General features: G+C 47.8%; 1 protein-coding gene across 5 annotated transcripts in view; it reads left to right on the top strand.

Annotated features, from left to right (window-relative positions):
* Positions 1–20,759, top strand: part of SYMPK (symplekin scaffold protein) — a 1,084,618-nt gene that overhangs the window by 902,030 nt on the left and 161,829 nt on the right. For all 5 annotated transcript variants that reach the window (XM_069207742.1, XM_069207740.1, XM_069207741.1 and 2 more), the window contains 2 exons: positions 13,502–13,689; positions 14,217–14,393. In XM_069207742.1, the coding sequence (XP_069063843.1) occupies positions 13,502–13,689; positions 14,217–14,393 (365 nt within the window). The remainder of the gene's footprint in view (positions 1–13,501; positions 13,690–14,216; positions 14,394–20,759) is intronic.

Genomic DNA, 20,759 nt, shown 5'->3' with positions numbered 1-20,759 from the left:
GCGACCCTGAACCAAGGAAATCAGATTCCTGCAACCTGAAGAAAGAAGGACTGCTGACCTGAAAGCCCGGCAGAGACAACGGAGACACCAACTGACTTGGCCCCAGCCCTACCTGCCTGTCTCCAGACTCTCAGAACATGCACAGCGACGCATCCAACGCTGGAAGCGTGAGACTTCACACTCTGCACCCGACTCCCCTGGCTCAAGTTCAGGCGAACCAACACTGCAGAGAGGACTCCCAGGCGACTCCAACGACGTGGACACCCTGAGTCGACCCCCCTGCACCCCTACAGCGACGCCTGCAGAGAGGATCCAGAGGCTCCCCCTGACCGCGACTGCCTGCTAATAAAGGAACCCGACGCCTGGACCAAGCACTGCACCCGCAGCCCTCAGGACTGAGAGGAACCACCTACCAGTGCAGGAGTGACCAGCAGGCGGCCCTCATCCTAGCCCAGTCGGTGGCTGGCCCGAGAAGCCCCCCTGTGCCCTGCCTGCATCGCCTAAGTGACCCCTGGGTCCCTCCACTGCTTTCAATAGCAAACCCAACACCTACTTTGCCTACTGCACCCGGCCACCCCTGTGCCGCTGAGGGTGTGTTTTGTGGGCTTGTGTGTGTCTCCCCCGTGCTCTACAAAACCACCCTGGTCTGCTCCCCGAGGACGCAGTTACTTACCTGTAAGCAGACTAGGACCAGAGCACCCCTGTCCCTGTTCTTCATGGGCACCTATGTGTTTTGGGCCCTCCTTTGACCTCCGCACCTGACAGGCCCTGTGTTGCTGGTGCTGTGGCTTTGGGGTTGCCTTGAACTCCCAACAGTGGGCTGCCTATGCCCAGGAGACTGACTTTGTAAGTGCTTTACTTACCTGAGGTACCTAACCAAACTTACCTCCCCCAGGAACTGTTGATTTTTGCACTGTGTCCACTTTTAAAATAGCTTATTGCCATTTTAATCTAAACTGTGTGTACTGCTGTTTTAAATAAAGTTCTATACTTATCTATGTGAAGTATCTTGCATTTTATGTACTTACCTCGAATCTTGTGGTTCTAAAATTATTTAAGAAAATATATTTTTCTATGTTAAAACTATTGGCCTGGAGTTAAGTCTTTGAGTGTGTGTTCCTCATTTATTGCCTGCGTGTGTACAACAAATACTTAACACTACCCTCTGATAAGCCTACTGCTCGACCACACTACTCCAAAATAGAGCATTAGTATTTTCTAATTTTGCGACTATCAACCTCTAAGGAGAACCCTTGGACTCTGTGCACACTATTTCTCACTTGGAGATAGTATATACAGAGCCAGCTTCCTACAGGTGCCCACTAAATACTACATTTAGTGGGCATTTAGGAAACTACCTAGTAGTGACCAGTGGGTCATCTAACCTAGGGTGGCTACACCTACTATGTGACCACTTCCTGTGGGCAGAGGTCACTTCCGTGACCCTGATAGGCTATTTTCCTATCATGCAAGATGAAGGAAAATGAAATGGAGGGGTCACCTTGCATGCAACACCTTAGGAGTGGTGCAGCCTGGGGGTGGTCACTCCTCCTGTCCTTTGTGCATTTTCCCACCGTTGCTCCTGCCAATAGTGGAGGTTTGCAACAGGGTCGGTCATCTGCTGCTAGGAGCAGGGCCGGGGGTCGAGTTTTAAGGGTGGGAAGCCCTTTGAAGCGCATAGGCATGGCTGTGCGCTTTCCTGAGGGAGAAGGTGTTTCACCCCTGCCCAGGAAGAGCTTTGTTCTCTGAACCCAGAGTTCCAGAATCGTGTCTGGTGGCGGCAGGCTGGTTTTGTCTGGTCGACAGCAATGCCAGGGTTAGTTAGCTTTTGCAAGGGTCACCTCGGAGGTGCCCCCTGGGTACATTTTTCAATAATAATTACAATACTGGTACCAGTTTAAATTTATTGTTCTGAGTTGTTCAATACCAAACAATCCAGGGCTCAGAGTGGCTATCATGTAGCTGTGAAACTCGCACTGCTGCCCTCCGTGCCCTAACCTTAGTACCCCATGCCCTAGGTACCATTTACTAGGGATTTATAGTGGTAGCTAGAGGTGTTGCCAACTGTGCCAATACTTATGCAATTTTAGGGAAAGAACACTGGCACTGGGGACCTGGTTAGCAAGATTCCAGAGCCCTCCAGTCCACGTTGCATCCAGAAACCAGGTAAAAAGTGTGTGCGTATGGGGTTGTTGCTGCAGGAGGGTGCCAGTTTCCCACAAGGGGAGCAGAGGTGTACTGGTTGGTAGTCCCATCATTTGGCGTAGGAAACATGTGTCCCCTATTACCAACTTGGCCACATCCTTATTACCCCAAAGCTCTGCACCAAAGAGGGCTGCTCCAAAAGCCTGCTGCTTATATATTTGGATCACTGCTGAAATTGGGCGGAAGTACGAGGTTTGTTGTACTCTAACCAACTTTCCAATGTGTTGGGTTATAGTTTGAGCCTACGTTTTTTGATGTGGTGTTGCCAGTCAAGCTGTTCTGTTAAGGTCAACCCTAGGTAATCAAACATATGAACACGATCCTAAGGGGACCCCATGAGCTTTGGGTTAAATCTTGTAGAGTGGCAAGAATTTAGAACCATGTATTAAAGACCCATAAACGATTTGAACAACAAGAGTGTATCATCAGCGAACATTAAGGCAGGAGCCTCAGTACTTGTCAGACATGGTATATCACCATCACAAAGGTAAAAAAATGTGATCAAGCCATTAACATAAAGCGTGAAGAAAGGCGGTGCAAGGACACAACCCTGCTTTACCCCTTTGTTTACAAGGGATGGGTCCGTCATCTCGCCCAGTTGTCCACAATGGACCTGGGCATAATTATGGTCATGTAGCTTTATTTTACTGTCAGGCAGGTCTTACAGAAGTCCCATATGTTCCATGACCTGCCAGTGTGTGGACATGGGAACCAGGTCAAATGCAGAGCATAGGTCAACAAATACTACATATAGCCTGCCTCACCCCGGATTGCTGTTTCCCAAAATATTAATTGGCACTGGTCCACTGTACTAATAGAGTCCCGAAATCCCGCCTGTAAGGGTGTTAAAAATATTTCGCTCAGTCATCCATTCATTAAGTTGCTCTAAGAGTATTCTACTCAGGAGCTTTTCAGAAGTATCAATTAGTTTTTATCGGCGTGTACTTGCTAGGCTTCAAGGGAGAACTCTTTTTGTCAATTGGTATTATCTCTGCCGCCACCCAAGTAAAAGAAATTGGTACCCATGACATGATAGAATTAAACAGTAGTACGAAATAAGGACCCCATTCATTGACTTCACTCATGAACAATGTAGGAAAGTACCCTCTTTTTGCCATGGTCACCCCCACTTTTTGCCTGCTGTCAGTGTGTTTTGACTGTGTTCACTGGGATCCTGCTAACCAGGACCCCAGTGACTGTGCTCTCTCCCTCTACATGTAGTTGCTTAGGACTTAGCACATCCCACAATTGGCATACTGGTGCCCCAATATAAGTCCCTAGTACATGGTACTTAGTTACCCAGGGCATTGAGGCACAAGGGCTTCCCCATGTGTTTTGCTCTTCACTAATGACCAAGCTGAAATGCTCATGCACTGACAAAAAAATCTCTGGAATGCACTTCTTAGTCCAAAGAAGAGATTTATTATTTCACTACTCAAGGTTCCTAAAAGGAGAGTACCATGTTGAAAGCACACATTTAAAAATAGTCGCAACAATGAAATGAAAACGTACAGGACTGATTCTCCACTACAATATACACAGCAAATATATCTATCTATATTATAATGCAAAGCAAATAATTAATAAAAAATGCACCACCGTAGGGCCTGTCAGGTGCTTCATCTTTCTCCTGCCAGCAAGCCGATGACCCCTTTTGACTGCGAAAGAGAGATCTCTACCCTCACGGGAAATCTATATCTGGCATCTGACGTCTGAATCCTGATTGAGGTCTCTGCATCTGCTACTGTCGAACTGGGTTTCTTTTTTATCCTAAAAAAACAAAGAAGGAGCTTTATGGGAAAAAACCCTCAACTTGCGCAAGAAGTATTCAAACCTGCTGGCTAGTTTAGGTATGCTTTGAAAATAACACGTTGGGATTTGGCCACAACCCCAAGATATCAAGTCAAAGCAAGACCATTCCCTGCCGTCTGAGTACATTCTTATCAGACAAAGCCCTTGGTGGGAATTAATATGAGAACAAGACAGAATGCACAGTTTACAATGTGGAAAATTACGGGCAGCCTTTAATATGGCAGTGTCTAATGCTACGATAAAGTCAATAGGCAGAATGAAGCTAAGGGTAAACTGAATACAAAATGGAGTCTGTAACTGGTGAACACAGGACAGCTAGGCCTGGTGCAAAGTGGTGCAATACGAAGTCAGTGGTCAAAACACACATTTCACTACACCACGGCCTGCAGCATGTATTGTGCCACCCATGAGAGCTCATGCAACGTGTCTGCAAGCGTGCCATTGCAGCCGGAGTGAAAATGGTGCATGCACCTTTTCACTACAAGTCACTTTACCAGGTCAATGCTAGTCACCCATATGGTAGGCCCTCCTAGCCCAGAAGGCAGGGTTAAGGTACCTGTGTGTGAGGGCACCCCTGCAGGAGCAGAGGTGCCCCTACGAACTCCATCTCCATTTCACTGGACTTCGTAAATGCAGGGAAGACATTTTACTTGTGTGCCCGACACAGATCACTACCTCTGTCCAGCTACATAATGTTAGCTCTGAACCTGGGCATGTTTGTTATCAAACATGTCCGAATCATACCCCAATACTGTTGCCAGTATTGGTTGTATGATTCCATGCACTCTGAGGGCTCTTTAGAGGACCACCAGCATTGCTCCTACTAGTCTTCTGGGGTTTACCGGGCAGCCTGCGCTGCTACCACCCCTCAGACAGGTTTCTGCCCTCCTGCTGCTTGACCAGCTCAGGCAGAGGAAGGCAGGATAAAGGATTACCTTTGGGAGAGGGAGGTAACACCCTCTACCTTGAAAATAGGTGTTACATGGCTTGGGAGGGGTAGCCTCCCCAAGCATCCAGTATGCTTTGAAGGGCACTTTAGGTGCCCTCCTTGCATAAACCGGTTTGCACCAGTCCAGGATCCCCCGGTCCCTGATCTGGTGCAAAATTGGACGATAGAAAGAGGAATGACCACTTCCCTGTCCATCACCACGTCAGGGGTGGTACCCAGAGCTCTTCCAGGTGACTTCTTGATTCTGCCATCGTGAATCTAAGGTTGGCAGAGGCCCCTGGGAGCATCTGAGTGGCCAGGTCAGGCAGGTGATGTCACAGCCCCCTCCTGATTGGTGGTCACCCTGCTAAGTGACCAATCCCTTTTCCTGGGCTATTTAGGGTCACCCTCTCCGGTGGTTCCTCAGATTCGACATGCAGGATTCCGGAAGGACCCTCTGCATTATTTACTTCATCTTCTGGCATCCGGGACTGCAACTGGACCCTCCAGGAACCAACAATCTGAAACTCCTGCATCTTCTCCGCTCTGCAAAATTGTTTCTCTGGCTTCTTACAGCAACGTTTCCTTGGTTGTGCATCTGCTGAAGGCGACGCGTCTTCAGCCTGCACAAGAAGTAAGAAGGAATCTCCCTTGGAGTGAAGGAGTCCCTCCCTGCATCCGCATGCACCACTGCGACGACTACCGGCTGCGTGTTCTCTCCTCCTGAACTGTGTGGATCCTGCATCACAGGTGGTGGTCTGGAGTGGTCCCCTTGGTCCTCTCTACCAGCTGTCCAACTTGGGGGACGTTAAGCACTTGCCTCTCCTCGCGGGACAGTACCCCTGTGCACCTTGACTCTTGAAGCTACCAAGGCTTGTTTGTTCCTCCTCCAAGGGATCTTCAGGGTCTGTGTATCCCCGGCCTCCAGCACTCCTTCCTGAAAAGCACAGTCTCCTGCCTGCCCCTCCAGCGACATGGGACTTATCTTCTGGTGTTCTGAGTGGACCTCACTGTGCCTGCTGCCCGAGGGTCGCCTGTGGGGACTGTCTCCTCTTCTTGTGACTCTCCCAGCTGCTGAGGGTCACCTCAGACTCCCCTCATTGGGTCAAGTTCCCTGGGCCTTGCTGGTCCTCTTCAGCCTTGCAAAACCTTCTTTTCCGTCTCTTGTATTTGCCAAGTTTGTTGGGGGTTTTCCAGCACCACTGACTGCATCACAACTGCCGATGTGGGACATCACTTCTGGAACTCCTCTTCTGGTCATGTGCTGCACTGCTGACTTTCTTCATCCACCATCGACCTGGTCCCGCATCCACAGAAGGTTGGGTAGTGGCTCCTGCCACAGCTGGACACTCGAACTGGACTTGGTGCCCTTCCTTTGCGGGTCCTCTTATGTTAGGCTCCACCTTTGGTTTCTTCCAGTCTTGTCTGGGTTTTGCACAGTCCTTTTCCAAAGTCCTTCTGTTGGTTTTAGGGGAAAACAGGTACTTACCTCTTCACTCCTGGTCGCTGGGGGCACCCTGGTACTTACCTTTTGGGGTTCCTAGTTCCTCCAGCCCCACTTTACTGATTCCACTTCCTTGGGTAGGGGACTGCATTTCACATTCCACGTTTTTAGTATATGGTTTGGCCCTCCCCTAGGGCCCTCTCTAATTGCTACTGCTTTTACCAATGCCTATTGCTTTCTATGCTATTTCCTGATTGCTAATGTGTATATAATAGTGTGTTTACTTACCTCCTGTTGGGGTATTGCCTATACAGTATTTTAGTATCTGTGTTACCATAATAAGGTAGCTTTATTTTTCTAACACTGTGTGGTTATTTAATGTGTGTAACTGCTGTGTGACTAGTGGTATTGCCTAAGCTTTACATGTCTCCTAGATAAGTCTTGGCTGCTCATCCACAGCTACCTCTAGAGAGCCCTGCCTTCCTAGACACTGCCTACACTTCACTAATAGGGGATACCTGGACCTGGTAGAAGGTGATAACACCATAGGTGCTCACCGCACACCAGACCAGCTTCCTACAAACAAGTCCCCCAGGATTTTGTCCAGCCCTGGGGCTTTATTGGGAACTACCTTACTAATTGCAGTTCTAAGTTCTTGCAATGTAATAGATGTAAACTGTTCATTGATGTTCCTTTGCATCCCACTTACTTGTTCATATGGCGAGGTGGTGGACAGGGCAGAGCTATCAACTCCCGGTGAATATAAGCAGAAGTGGACGACTCAGCCTGCAGCAGAGACTCTGTTTACGATCGGACAGTATCCCTCCTGAACACCTGAGGACATCAGGTTCCAGAAGGCTCGCTGGTCACCTCTCTTAACTGCATCCAGCAAGCCTTCCCCCTCCTCTCTTCCCATTCTCTTTTAGCATTTTTAATGGTCTTCTTGTAGGCCTCCATTCTTAAGAAGTTTTTGAACCATGACTGTGGGGTTCTCCTCCGTAAACCCCTTTTTGTTTCTGTGTATAAATACGCCTTTAACCCTGCGAACGGTTTAATATTGATGAGACTAATTGTTCTCAGCCTGCCATCTGGTCTAGGGCTTCATCAAGTGTTGGAACCTTCTGCATACTTCCTGCAACTAGATTATATGCATCCCTGAACTGCTCTTTTGCAAGAGCCAGAGAGAACCACTTTACTCCTCGCATATTGCTAGTTGGTTACAATCTGTGATCAAATGGTTCACTGGCGCTGGCCTTCCTGCAACATGCAGGGAGGTTGATGGGCAAGACCAAAGCATTCTCGTCACTGCTATTTGCATAAGGTTGTAGTGTATGTACTGATATCTGAGGCCCTTAGCCCTAATATGGTTTCCAGATGTATCATGGTGGAGAGCATTTGTGCTCCACTAAAAGTTTGGTTTGACTTGCTGTGTGTCAGCTGGGGATCCTCGCCCAGTGCCTCCAGGGGTTTGTTAGTCCCTACAGTGCTGCATGACTCCGCCCCCTTGTTTCTGGACTCCACTGTAGTGTTCTGATCGAAGACTATTAGGGAGCCCAGATTGCTGCACCCTGGGGATCATAAATTCCTTGTATATCTTCCTGGACTCACCTGCTGTGCCCCTAGGGCTTGTCCTCCCCATTTGACAAGCCAGGCCCCCACCATTCCCTTCCCATGCTGCCACAGAGAGGTCAATTTTGGGGAAACCCCTATCCGTTGTAAGACAGTCGACCCCTGCCAGAACATCAAAGTGATTTGAGATAGGAACCCTGAGAGTATTCATTCTGCTAGTACAATCGTTGGGTGCTGCCAGCCTTACTAGGGGCGAATGGGCAAAGTTCTTACTAGAATCGCTATCAGAACCCAGGACAAAACATGGTTTATAAAAGCACCCAAGTGGCAACAGCTGTATTAGGGACTCACCACAGGGCATATTAGGATGGCCAAACAACTAGCTTTTCACAACCTGCGGTGACCTAAAATTGATGACAATGCAATCTCCTGGACGATCTGCTAGCATAAGACTCAACCATCCCACTCTTCGGGTCAAAAGAATTTTAGTAGCCAAAGAAAAGGGAAAGTTCCAACCACTGCATACCTTTATTGGTAAGCTGTGTTTCTCCCTCTCTCGCCCGTATACAGACGTGGAACTATATATGGACAGAAAGCGGGAGGGAGATCTATCACAGGATGTTTCTGAATGGGATCCTGATCTTGTCCAGGTAGCAGGGGCCTGGATGCTCCCAGGTCACTGGATTTACAACCCTTTAAGGTTCCTGCATCTTGTATACTATTATTGATGCTAGTTGAACAGAAAAATCTTGTCTGGTTGGCATAGTTATCAGGGGCTTCTGGTGGTGACTTCAGACTCACGACATATGTAGCACCAGCTCCTCCTATGACTGGTTTGAGTTGATAACGTGTCCACCCTTAGATGCCGTGCAGGAAGACTTGGAAGGTTGACTCTGTGTTTGCCTCTGGTTGTCAAGTCCCTGCTCAATGGCTGCCAGTTGTATTAGAAGATTGGAAAGTTCCATCGATACAATGACTTTATTATTGTCAATACATTCTGCCATAAGATCCACTGCCCAGCTAGGAATGATTGCAGACCCCTCCCGACAAATGCTTGAATTCTCTAAGGCAGCGGTGGATCTTGGGGGGCTAGTCGAGGAGAGTGTTAGGGGAATTTGCTTCATGAGCTGCTGCTTAGGCTGTTTGACAACCCTGGAAATCCAACTTGCGCTCTTTAGATCGTGCCCCAGAGGTATTGCAGACAGATGTGCTGTTCAATGGAAGTGTAAGCATTTGACCCCCAGCCAATTCATGGGGTTTGACTACTATATCAGAGCAAAGAGGGTTAGAGGAAAAAAGGTACGATATCAGGTGATGCAGAGGAACCCACTCCCAACCAACGTCTCCCATGGCCCTTTGGAGCATCCTGTTGTGTATGGTGGTATTTTTACGGGGCGGGGAGGCGAGAGCAGGGCCTCTTGGGGCTTTCCTTTTGCCCATAGTTCCCAGTCCCTAGTGAAATGATGTTAACACCTGGCACCCAAGTAGTAAGCAACTCACAGCCACGTAATAAGTAGGCTGGAGAGACAGTTGAAAACACTCACCCCAAAAGGCATGCAGTCATAAAGTGAGCCCATCCGAAGACGTGCCTACCCTTGGCGGGACGCGTCCTGCGGGAGATGAAAGGCACCTTTCAAGGCATGCGGTGCAGGAAGTTCACAGCAGCCCCTCCTTTACTGGCCTCTGGCATTGTGGGAGTCCGAGTCCCAAGTCAAAGTAACTCCTGATGCATGTATGTATTTTTAAACACCACAACGAAAAAGATCAGCCGGAGAGTTCCAGATAAGGAATTTATAAGGTATAGTAAATCACAACAGTTAACTCAACTACGAACAAGCATTGGCAAATTCAACAAATTTGACACAAAAACTTTGAGCAAACAATTATCAAGTGGTAATGCTGTCTGTTAGTTACCTGGGGTGACCAACTCTGGCAGGGAGCTAGTCAGTGGGCTGGCGAGGCCCCAGCAATTGCAGTCACTTTGTCCTTGTTCAGAGGATTCCTATGAAAGTGGTCCTGATGCTGAGGACACAGGATGGTTGAAGATGCTCAAGGATGCTGTGGATGCGACACAGGTCTTCCTGCAGGGTTGGTTCAGAGAGATGGTTAGGGGGTCTGGACACAGAATCCTATGTCCCACGAGGTCCTCTCCATCCTGTCTGGCTGAAGAACAGTCACCACTGGATGACCAATTGTCTGGTGTTGCAGTCAAATCGTTCTCTGGGCTGTAGCTTGACTTCTGGGTGACCAAACTGTACTCCAATGGCTCTCCTGGGTCCAGCAGACTCAGGGCAACTTCTGAGCTTCTGGTCCTGGTCCGTAGTGCTGCACGACAGCGGAGAGCGGTGATCCGGTGGTCTGGGCTACAACTTGCCCTTAGCAGTCTTCTTCAGCTGTTGTGTCCCTGTGCTGAGAACAGGAAGTGAGTTGGCTCACCCTTGTAATCTCTTTGGTTTGGCTGGGCCCTGGAGATGATTTCTGATTGAGCAGGACACACAACAAGCACCATTCATCTTCTTTGTTAGCCAGCAGGTGCAGTCCATGTTGGTGCAGCCTTTCTTTGCCGGCAACTTTCTGTAGCAGGGCAGTCCTCCTTTGGTCTTTCTTCCAGTCTAATCAAGATATGAGTTCTGGGGGCCGACATGTCCTATTTGTGGACAGAAAATGCCATCTGGGTAGGATGCGATTGATAGCCAATGGGCTACCAGGTTCACTCGGTCCTGATGTCCACTTTTGGAAAGTGTGGCATCTGGCTATCCCAGACTGCACCATTCTGCCCACTCCCAAGATGGCATAACCCCTCTCTCGGTGTCCAGCGCTCTCTAGCCCAACCCAGAGGTGTGGCACCCATGGGGGCTACACTCCCCTGGGGAAACTGGTTTTGGCAACAGCTTTCCCCTCTCCTTCCCGTGTGCCAACTAGTCTGCCTAAACAGTGGGGCTGCCCTGCTCCCAAGTGTTCCCCATTTGCCCTTCAAAGGCGGCTTCAGCTTCGAAGTGCCCCATATTGGTCAATACCGTGTGGCTTACTGCATGAAGGAGAGGTAACACCTCTCTCCAGTGGAGGCCCCTGGTGGCTCCTATCCTGAGAGTTGTTAGCTCGTGTCCCCTTGAAGACAGAAAGACTTCTGCAGGACAGACACCGTGTACAGCAATAAACAAGCACTGGAAATCTTGGACGACTAAAGTGTCAACTTCTAAAATTGCACTTTGTCCACTAGTGACATTAAATTCAATTCAACCATTAAGTCGCGTTTACTGCACTGATTGTTTTTATTCCTTACAGTACCAACCTTAGTAGTCCTTTTCAAAAGTGAGCAGAGGTGTCAGCCTGTAACTCTGTACTTGCCAATGGAGCTACTAGCCATTCCACATTAAAAACGAAAATGTAGGATTTTCACTACTGGTACGTGTAAAAGTACATGTTCCACTTTTTACCTTGCGGCACCCTGCCTTAGGGCTCATTAGGCCTACCTTAGGGGTGACTTACATATATTAAAATGGAAGGTTTGGGCTTTGCCATTATCTTAAATGGCAAAGTTGAGTTAGCTGTGGCAAATTGGAGGCCATGTTTTACCTTGTCCCACTCGGGGTGGTGGGGGCAACAAGTGCTGTGGTCCTGGGGGAACACTAACCTTGAAGCCCTGTGTACCCCTGGTACCATATACTAGGGACTTAAAAGTAGTTTAGGCTATGCCAATTGGGGACACGTCAATTAAACATGCACAATTTAAGGGGTCAATGCACATTCACTGAGTCCTGGTTAGCAGGGCTAAGGGCATTGCATAGTCATTAGACCAATACCTAGTAGTCAAAATGGTGGCTAAGAGTAAGCCTGTTTCCTAACAGTGCACCTCCAGTGAAATTAACATAATGGTAAAGCAATTTCTCTTTACTTATTGCACAGTTTGCCAACGTTGATGGACGGAGAACAAGGGTTGCCTGTTTTACCTGTGCCTGTCTTAATGACAGTAGGATGTAGAGAGGAGGTACGGTGCACAGAAGTGCACTAATGTTTTCAGGGAATGCCCAAGTTATAACATCAAGCAAAATTCAAATATTCCAAGCAATTTCCTTGTCATGGATATTTTCCTTAATAGCATGTTTTTAATCAAATTGATATTACTATAAATTAGCCCTGCTTTGTGCTGCAGCCCATAGGGACCCTCATTAGGGACCTTGCCCTAGATACCAGGGGTGTCATTTACTAGGGACCTGCAGGGGTGCTAAAGTCTTGTGCCAATTGTAAAACAATCATATACCCTGTTTTAAAGGAAAGAGCACTGGCACTGCAGTCTGGTTAGCAGGCCTCAGTGCAATGTCAGTTGAAAGACAGCTTCTAGTAGTTTTAAAGGGGGCAAAAGTGGATGGCTATCAACAAAGAAGTCCGTTCTCCTGCAAAAGTAATTTACATTAATAGGCCATCATTCTCCTGCAGTGGTTGTACATTGGCATAGCTGAGTCACAAACATAATAGCTGTTGGCAGAGGACTTAGCTTTCTAGGGGGCATTCTTTGTCAACTGACTGTAGTATCCCTACACATTTTTGGGATTTCCCAAGATGAGCAGTCACTGTTGTTTCTTCTGCTAATGTACAAGCCTGCACATACAAGCCAGGCAATCCAGTGCTCGTCAGTATCTCAACCACTGCATACATGAAAGCACTAGACTGCTTGTACTCTGCTTTTGTTCGTGCTTCATAAGTTGGGCTACCCTCCCTTTCTCAGAATGATAGCAGAAGACAGAGTTTAATTTCATCAGGGGAGCTACAGCATTTCATCCTTCTGAGATTGCTGAAATCAGAGCTATTGAGTTATTTGAAAACAAACTTTGTACCCTAAAGTTGGTGACTGGTGAACTGCCATCCGCTGTTCTTAAGGGCTGCAGATCTTTTTTGCTGCCACCATACTGTGTTCCGTGCTTACCAAAAGAGACATCTACAATGACCGCACAGACCATCGACATGTAAAAACTTTGTGCTACGTTTTCTGTCCTCGCTCGTTCTGTTTGGTCGCCGATGCTCCTAGCACTCGGTCTTTGGTTTGTAGGATCTCCTAAACAAAAAATGCTCTCAAGTTGTGCAGGATTTTATTTTTCTTGACTGTCAACCACATACACTGTAAATGCACAAACAAAATCCTGCATGTTTTTTTTTTAGGACTCAAGTAAACACTGTAAAATACTTTTTGAAGACACTGGAAAATGCCCCTCGGATTCACAGCAAATACAAAATCTGAACAATGAAACATATTTGTATGTAAAAAGAATTTATAAAAGCTTGTCTCTCAAGGGTACTGGGACTCAATACGTAGATGAAGAATTTTGGCATGTATAAAGTCATGCAAAATTCCACGCACATAATTTTTGGATTACAAGTAAGTAAGGTTTCCTTCTAGTGCTTCTTGAAAACTGGTAATCCAGTGATCTCTGCCTCCCAAATCTGAGTAGAACCCCAGTGGTAGTTCACAAAAAGAATATCTATTGTTTATAACCTTCAGTCTTACTTAATCAGAAACCATCCTTGTCTCACATTGTATCCTCTAGCCACAAACCTATGCTTTGCTGAACGGAATGTGTACACCTCTGAAGTTCTAGCAGTGGTGATGCAGCAACTGATGGAGCAAAATCAGCTACCCATGTTGTTGATGAGGACAGTGATCCAGTCCTTGACAATGTACCCACGCCTGGGTGGGTTCGTCATGAACATCTTGTCACGCCTCATTATGAAGCAGGTAGGTCATCTTTGACAATCAAAGCCTAATGAGTCTCAGAACAGTTTGCGAGATCCACTTTCTCTTGGTAGTACCCACTCTAACATGTCACTGCCACAGACTGCCTCAACACTCCTCCATCACTCTCCCCCTTTTCCTTTCTTCTGGGAGCTTAGGATACTCCTTGGTTATCCTTCGAACAAGCTTCTGTCCACCTTGCAGCCAAAAAATGTACCAAATGCTTGCTATTGGAAGGAAAATAAGGTGCCTTTCAGGTCATCCTCTATATTTACAAATGGCAGATGCCCAGTTATAACATGTTTGTTTCATCTTCAGTCTGCTGCCTAACAAATCCTATTCCAGAGCTGTGAATGATATTTGCATGACTTGCACTGCTCTCTACTCATAGTTAGGACTTAAGTTCTTTATTGGCACTCTGTTCACTTGCCCAACTTTAAACACTGCACTCTTGACAGCCTAGTAAGAATACTAATAAACAATTTTGTTTAATAACTTAGGTTTTCTGTTCTATTTCTGCCCTTTGCCAGGTGTGGAAGTACCCCAAGGTCTGGGAGGGCTTTATCAAGTGCTGCCAGCGTACAAAGCCTCAGTCTTTCCAGGTCCTACTGCAGCTTCCTCCACAGCAACTGAACGGTGTCTTTGAAAGATGCCCCGAACTACGAGAACCACTTTTGTTGCATGTCCGCTCCTTCACGGCACATCAGGTAAGCTAGAGGTTAATCATCTTTGGGTGTGGAATATTGGTGACTATATCGGGACAAGAAACACCAATGCTGTGGTCTGAAATTCAGATTAATTCTAAAGTAGGGATTTCTGATTTCTAACTGCAGATTCCTCCCCTTAAGAACATCCCCAAGAGTGGGGGCAGGGCGAGCATAGCCGGCCTGTTCCCTGACATGGCGGTGGGTGCTGACGCTGGTGAAGACTGGTGCTGCAGGAGTGCGGCTGCTGTACACTGCTCCTGCAGGAGAATTTGCTGAGCAGCGGAGGGGGCCGAGTGCATCAGGCCCCCATTCACACCCTCACCCGATGTGATTTTTAGTAGTGTGGCTTGGCCGCGATATTCCAGCCTCATTTTAAGTGTTGTGACAGGGACGGGCTGCCTAGTCAGAGGCCTGGCCAGCACAGCACACTGAAGACATGGAGGTGTGGCTTCCTTTCTTGGGGGCGCTGACTGAGATGGCATCTGTAGCCACAGCCCCTTGCGGGCGTGCCTCAGGAAGTGCAGGACCCCAGTACTGATGAGTGATCAGAGTCTCTGGCCACACTGGACCTCTGTCCACTGAATACCTGTTTGTGAAAACACAAATTCAGAATGCTCACTCTGTCGAATTCTTACTGCTTTGGACCCAGGAGACTGAATTGTGTCCATGGACATGCAAGATTCATAATTTCATATATGCATCCTGCGCCCCACCCCCAGGTATTAATCTGCACTTCACTGTAGGGTCAGAATATTTCCAATTTGATGCACTCCCATTCAGCCTTACCGTGAGCCCTCAAGTGTTTACAGAAGTGATGGCTGTGGTCGCTGCCCATCATAGGTCAGGGACATGTGTTCCTGTACCTCGATGCCTGCTTTTTCGAAGGTCACCTCCAGGCGACTCCTGACATCTGTGGAGTTTTCTACAAGGAGCTGAATTCCCTACACATAGGATTCCCTTCATTGGAAGTCCCCTATACAGTGGCATTCTGCAGCGAGTCTGGGACATTCAGTATATGATCCAGATATTTGGACTCAATCCTGAGTCTCTGTGAGGATGGCTGTGAGGCTTCCTGGACACCTAGTCTTGTTCAGCCTCCACATTCCAAAAGCCAAATGACATATACAGGCACTTCAGTAGAACCTCAGGTTTCAAATTGCCCACATTCATGGCTGCCATTCCAACTCCATCCAGATCTCACAGAAACCTGCTCAGGATCTTCTGTGGTGGCAACCTGAGTTATGGCAGATCCACTCTCCTTTCCCCACTCAGGGCTTACGTCCTATCCAAGATATTCGGGCCCTCAATCACTTCCTCAAAAAGGAGAAGTTCACAATGCTCACCTCCCTTCCCCAGCCAGATCTGACAGTAGTGACAGTCCTGGGATGGGGCGACCACAATGGAGAGGCGGAGATCAGAGGTCTCTGTACTCTCCATCAATGTTTTGGACCTCCGGGCGATCAGGCTTGCATTAAAAGCATTCCTTCCCTCTCTCAAAGAGAAAGTGGTGCAAGTGTTCACGGACAACACTACTGCCATGTGTTACTGCAACAAACAGGGCTGAGTATGGCCATGGACCCTTTGTCAGGACACTATGCGCCTCTGGACATGGCTGGCACATCAGAGCATTACCCTGGTAGTTCAACATCTGGCGGGCTCTCTGAACGTCTGAGCAGGTAAACTCAGCTGTCTATGCAAAGCCGATCATGAATGGCGTCTCCATCTGGAGGTGGTGCAAGGTCCCTGTAGGAAGCTTACTCTGTGCACACTATAGCTCACTTTGATATAGTATATACAGAGTCCAGGGGTTCCCCAGAGGCCAAAGTAGATAATACTAATGCTCTCTTTTGTGGTAGTGTGGTCGAGCAGTTAGGCTTATCAGAAGGTTGTGCAAAGCATTTGTTGTACACACACAGACAATAGAAAAAGCACACAATGACTTAACTCCAGACCAATGATTGTTATGTATCAAAAATATATTTTCTTAATTTATTTTTAGAACCACAAGATTCAAGTTGCAGGTAAGTACCTTAAAAGATTCGTATTTCACACAGGTATCAACAGCACTTTGTTTGAAATAGGTATGTACTACAGTTTTTAAATTAGTGGCAATAATCTGTTTTAAAAGTGGACACTGCAATTTTCATAACAGTTCCTGGGGGGAAGAAGTATTAGATCTTTTTGCAGTTAAGTACAACTCTTACAGTTTCAGTCTCCGGGTTTTAGGAAGTCCACTGGTTGGGATTTCAAGCTAACCCCAAACACCCACCACCAGCAACACGGGGCCGGCCGGGTGCAGAGGTCAAAGTTGAGCAAAATTAACGTGGGCTCCTATGGACACAGGGGGTACTCTGAATTAATTCAGCCAGCAGATAAGTACCTGCGACTCAGAGAGCAGACCAGAGGGGATTAGAAGGGCACTGGAGGGGGCCCCAAGTAGGCACCAAACGCACACCCTCAGTGGCACAGGAGCAGCCGGGTGCAGGGTGCAAACAGGACGTCAGGTTTCCAATGCTGGTCTATGAGGAGACCCCAGGGGTCACTCAGAGGCAACAGGCGAGGTCCAGGGAGGTGTCTCAGGCACACCACCGGTCGGACAGGGAGCAGTGCCGTCTGCTGAACAATGAGGCACCGGGGTCTGTTTCCCCAAGGCCTGGGGCTGCAGGTGCAGCGTGTTCTTAGGCGTCGGCTATCTTCGTCCAGAGCTTCACGGTCAGGGGGAACTTCTGGATTCCGTCTGCAGGCGTCGTCGTGGATGGGTGGAGAGGTCAACCCAGGCAGGGCACTTGCTAGCAATCGCCTGCCGACCCTTTCTTGCTGGATGGACCACCTGGATACGGACCGTGGGTGTCGGGTGCACAGGGGTCAAGACTCGCGCATCCGGAGTGAGGTGGGAGTCCTTGGTGGTCGGTTTCTTCAGACAGAGCTGCTGTCCTCTGGAGTTTTTGTCCTTTTGGGTGCAGGGCAGTCCTCTGGAGTTAGCAGAGGTCGCTGGGCCCGCTGGACATGTCACTGGTCTTTTTGCAGGTTCTCTGAAGCAAGAGACAGGCTGGTTTGGCTGGGGACAAATCAGTTCTCGCCTTCCTTCTTCTCTGCTGAGGTTTCAACTTAGCAGTCCTTCTTCTTCTTGTAGGTCGCCAGGAATCTGGTGAGCTGGGTTCAGGGAGGCCCTTAAATCCTAGATTTAGGGGCGTTTTAGGGGTCAGAGGGCAGTAGCCAATGGCTACTGCCCTTGAGGGTGGCTACACCCTCCTTGTGCCCGCTCCCTTTGGGGACAGGGGTACATTTCAATCCCTATTGGTCCTTGTCCTCCAAACCAAGATGAAGGATTCTTCAGGAAGGGGGTCACTTCAGCTCTGGACACCTTAGGGGTGGTCCTGGCTGGGCTGGTCACTCCTCCCTGTTTTCCCTAATTGTCCCACTGGAGTTGCCGCCAAAAGTGGGGCTTTGTCTGGGGAATGGAGGTGGGGCATCCCCACTAGCTGGAGTGCCCTGGGGCACTGTAACTCGAGGCTTGAGCATTTGAGGCTCACCGCCAGGTAATACAGTTCCTGCAGGGGGGAGGTGTGAAGAACCTCCACCCAGGACAGGCTTTGTTTCTGACCACAGAGTGCACAAAGCACTCATCCCATGTGGTCAGATGCTTGTCTGAAAGTGGCAGGCTGACACAGACCGGTCGGTCAGTATTACACTAGCTGTTTGGCTAATCTTTAAGATGCCATTTGTGTGCATTTTTCAATAAATCCGACACTGGCATAAGTGTGGTTTTATTGTGCTGAGAAGTTTGATACCAAACTTTCCAGTATTCAGTGAAGCCATTTTGGGGCTGTGGAGTTCGTAATGGCAAACTCCCAGCCCATATACTCTATATGGCCACACTGCACTTACAATGTTTAAGAGTGGACTTAGACACTGTTGAGGCATATTGCTCAAGCAACTATGCCCTCACGTGTGATATAGTGTACCCTGCGTTAGGGCTGTAAGGCCCGCTAGAGGGGTGACTAACCTATGCCACTGGCAGTGGTTGGTAGGCATGGCACCCTGAGAGGGGTGCCATGTCGACTTTGTATTTTTTCCCCACCAGCACACACAAGCTGCAAAGGCAGTGTGCATGTGGTTGGTGAGGGGTCCCCAAGGGTGGTATAATACATGGTGCAGCCCTTGGGGACCCTCCCTGACCACAGGGCCCTTGATACCATAGATACCTTTTACAGGGGACTTACCTGTGTGCTAGGGGTGTGCCAGTTGTGGAACAATGGTTCAGGTTTGGAAAAGAACACTGGTACTGGGGTCTGGTTAGCAGGATCCCAGACCACTCTGTCAAGTCAGCATCAATATCATGCTAATATTGAGGGGTGGTGGAGGGGTGTAACCATGCCAAAAGGGTCACTTTCCTATAATTCTGAAGGCAGGGCTTGAATAATATCTGGCATGGAACCCTCAGGGAACCATGTTTTAGTGAGAAATGCCACATGTAGATGTTCTTCCTGAATAAGTGTGAGCAGATTAAGTTTGTGGTGCACCAAAGATCTTCAGTTAGTCATAAAGATATGCCACCCTTCTGGTTCTTTGGGCATGATAGTGCGTATGAGATGGAGTTTGTTGGGCCAAAAAGAGCATGCCTCACAATAGGGTTCAGTTTAACTAAGGTCAGTTGAATGTGAGCACAAGTCCTTGAACTTACTTGCAAAGCGCGCAGTTGTTCGAAGGTATAGGATGACCTGGTTTGGTAGCAGTGGCCAGAGTTCCTGGTCCCGTCTGAGTGTGGACAATCTTACATTTGGGGCATCAGCGGCACATCCGGGTTGCGGCCTTCATTCATGGAGGACCGGGAAAACAACTAGAGCGCCTTCCAAAATGGTGTCTCTAGTTGTCTCAGACAGAAGGTAAAATGCAGTGCAGATTCATATTCAATTTTCCAGTTAAAGTCTCTGTGATTATGGCAGTCAAACCTCCCCCTTCTTAAAATACAATTTTAAAGCTGTAAAAATGCCCCCTTAGAACACCAAAATCACCTCTATCACAGATCGATGAATAATTACTTGCTTTTTCGAAAGGCGTGTCTGTGCTGTGGCCTTCATTTATGGAGGACCAGGAAAACAACTAGGGTGCCTACCATAATCGTATCTCTAGTTGTCTCAGGCCGATGGTAAAGTGCAGGTCAAATTCAACTTTCCACTTGAAAAGTCCCCGTGATTATGCCAGTCAAACCTTCTCCTTCTTAAAATTAAAATGTGAAGTTTTCATTGATGCCCCCGTAAAACACCAAAATCGTCTGTACCACAGATCAGTGTCCAATTACGTGTTAGTTCTCAATACATGCTAGTCAGCTTGGCTTCAAGTGGACTACGCTCTTGTATGTCAGCTAAGTTCTGCTTATAGATGTCCAGGTCATGTTTGCCCTAAAGATACCAATAAGACTCTATTTGATAGGGCGACGCGTTCTTTCCATTCCTCAAATAGCCTGACATTCTTCACTGACATATTTCACAAATTTTGTAAATGCATGTTAAATCCCATGAACGGAAAACTTATGAATAACTACCTGCCACACATTTGAAGCCCACTGACTTGGTCTACACAGAGAGGCAGCCAATTTCCCCAGCATAGACCATTGTTCATAATGTCACTGAAGTCCCCCTTATAACCATCCTTCTCCTGGGGGCCGTCAGTTGCAAGTGTGAGGGCATGCAGCATGTCTTGGGGAATCACAGGAGGCCCATAAACACTCAGGAGCGTCAATGTTTGCTATTTGATGGACGCTGTGATCATTGCATACCACCCTAGTTCATCTGTTTGCCCCTTTGTAATCAGCAGTGGGAAGCATTCATGCAGAAGAATTGTCACTTCGCTGGACCCATGAGTGACCTCTGAATGGAAAACCTGTGTCTATCTGTAACTCCCAAATACTTGCAATTTGTACTCAGCAGGTGTCTTTAGCGTGTGGAGTGTCATTTTCTATTTTGGGACACCATTCCCCACTTGAGTTTATTATTTAAGCCATTGATATTCAAAGTCAATATCCAGTGTTTAGCAGGGTGTGGAATTGTGGAGCTGTAAATCGACAGAAGATATTCAGTATGATGTGTAATACGCCTGCAACTTAAAATCAGTTCTAAAACAAAAACATCCACAACTCTGCTCCGCCCCATCACAGAACTATATGTCACCCATCACTGTTAAAACAGCGAAACCAAATGAAAGCCGGGCAGATGAGCAGGTGTGGCCCATGCAGTATCGTGCCCCTCTGCTTCCCTTCCATCCTTTTTTAACGTGATAAGCAGAAAGAAATGTGAAGGCCCTACCCCAGGGATTATCAGATTATATTTGATATAGACCTCTAGTTGCAGATTCCTTACCTTCTGA

This window comes from Pleurodeles waltl, chromosome 9 (genome assembly GCF_031143425.1).
Source record: "Pleurodeles waltl isolate 20211129_DDA chromosome 9, aPleWal1.hap1.20221129, whole genome shotgun sequence".
Classification (NCBI taxonomy): domain Eukaryota; kingdom Metazoa; phylum Chordata; class Amphibia; order Caudata; family Salamandridae; genus Pleurodeles; species Pleurodeles waltl.
This window is presented reverse-complemented; position numbering and strand designations above follow the sequence as displayed.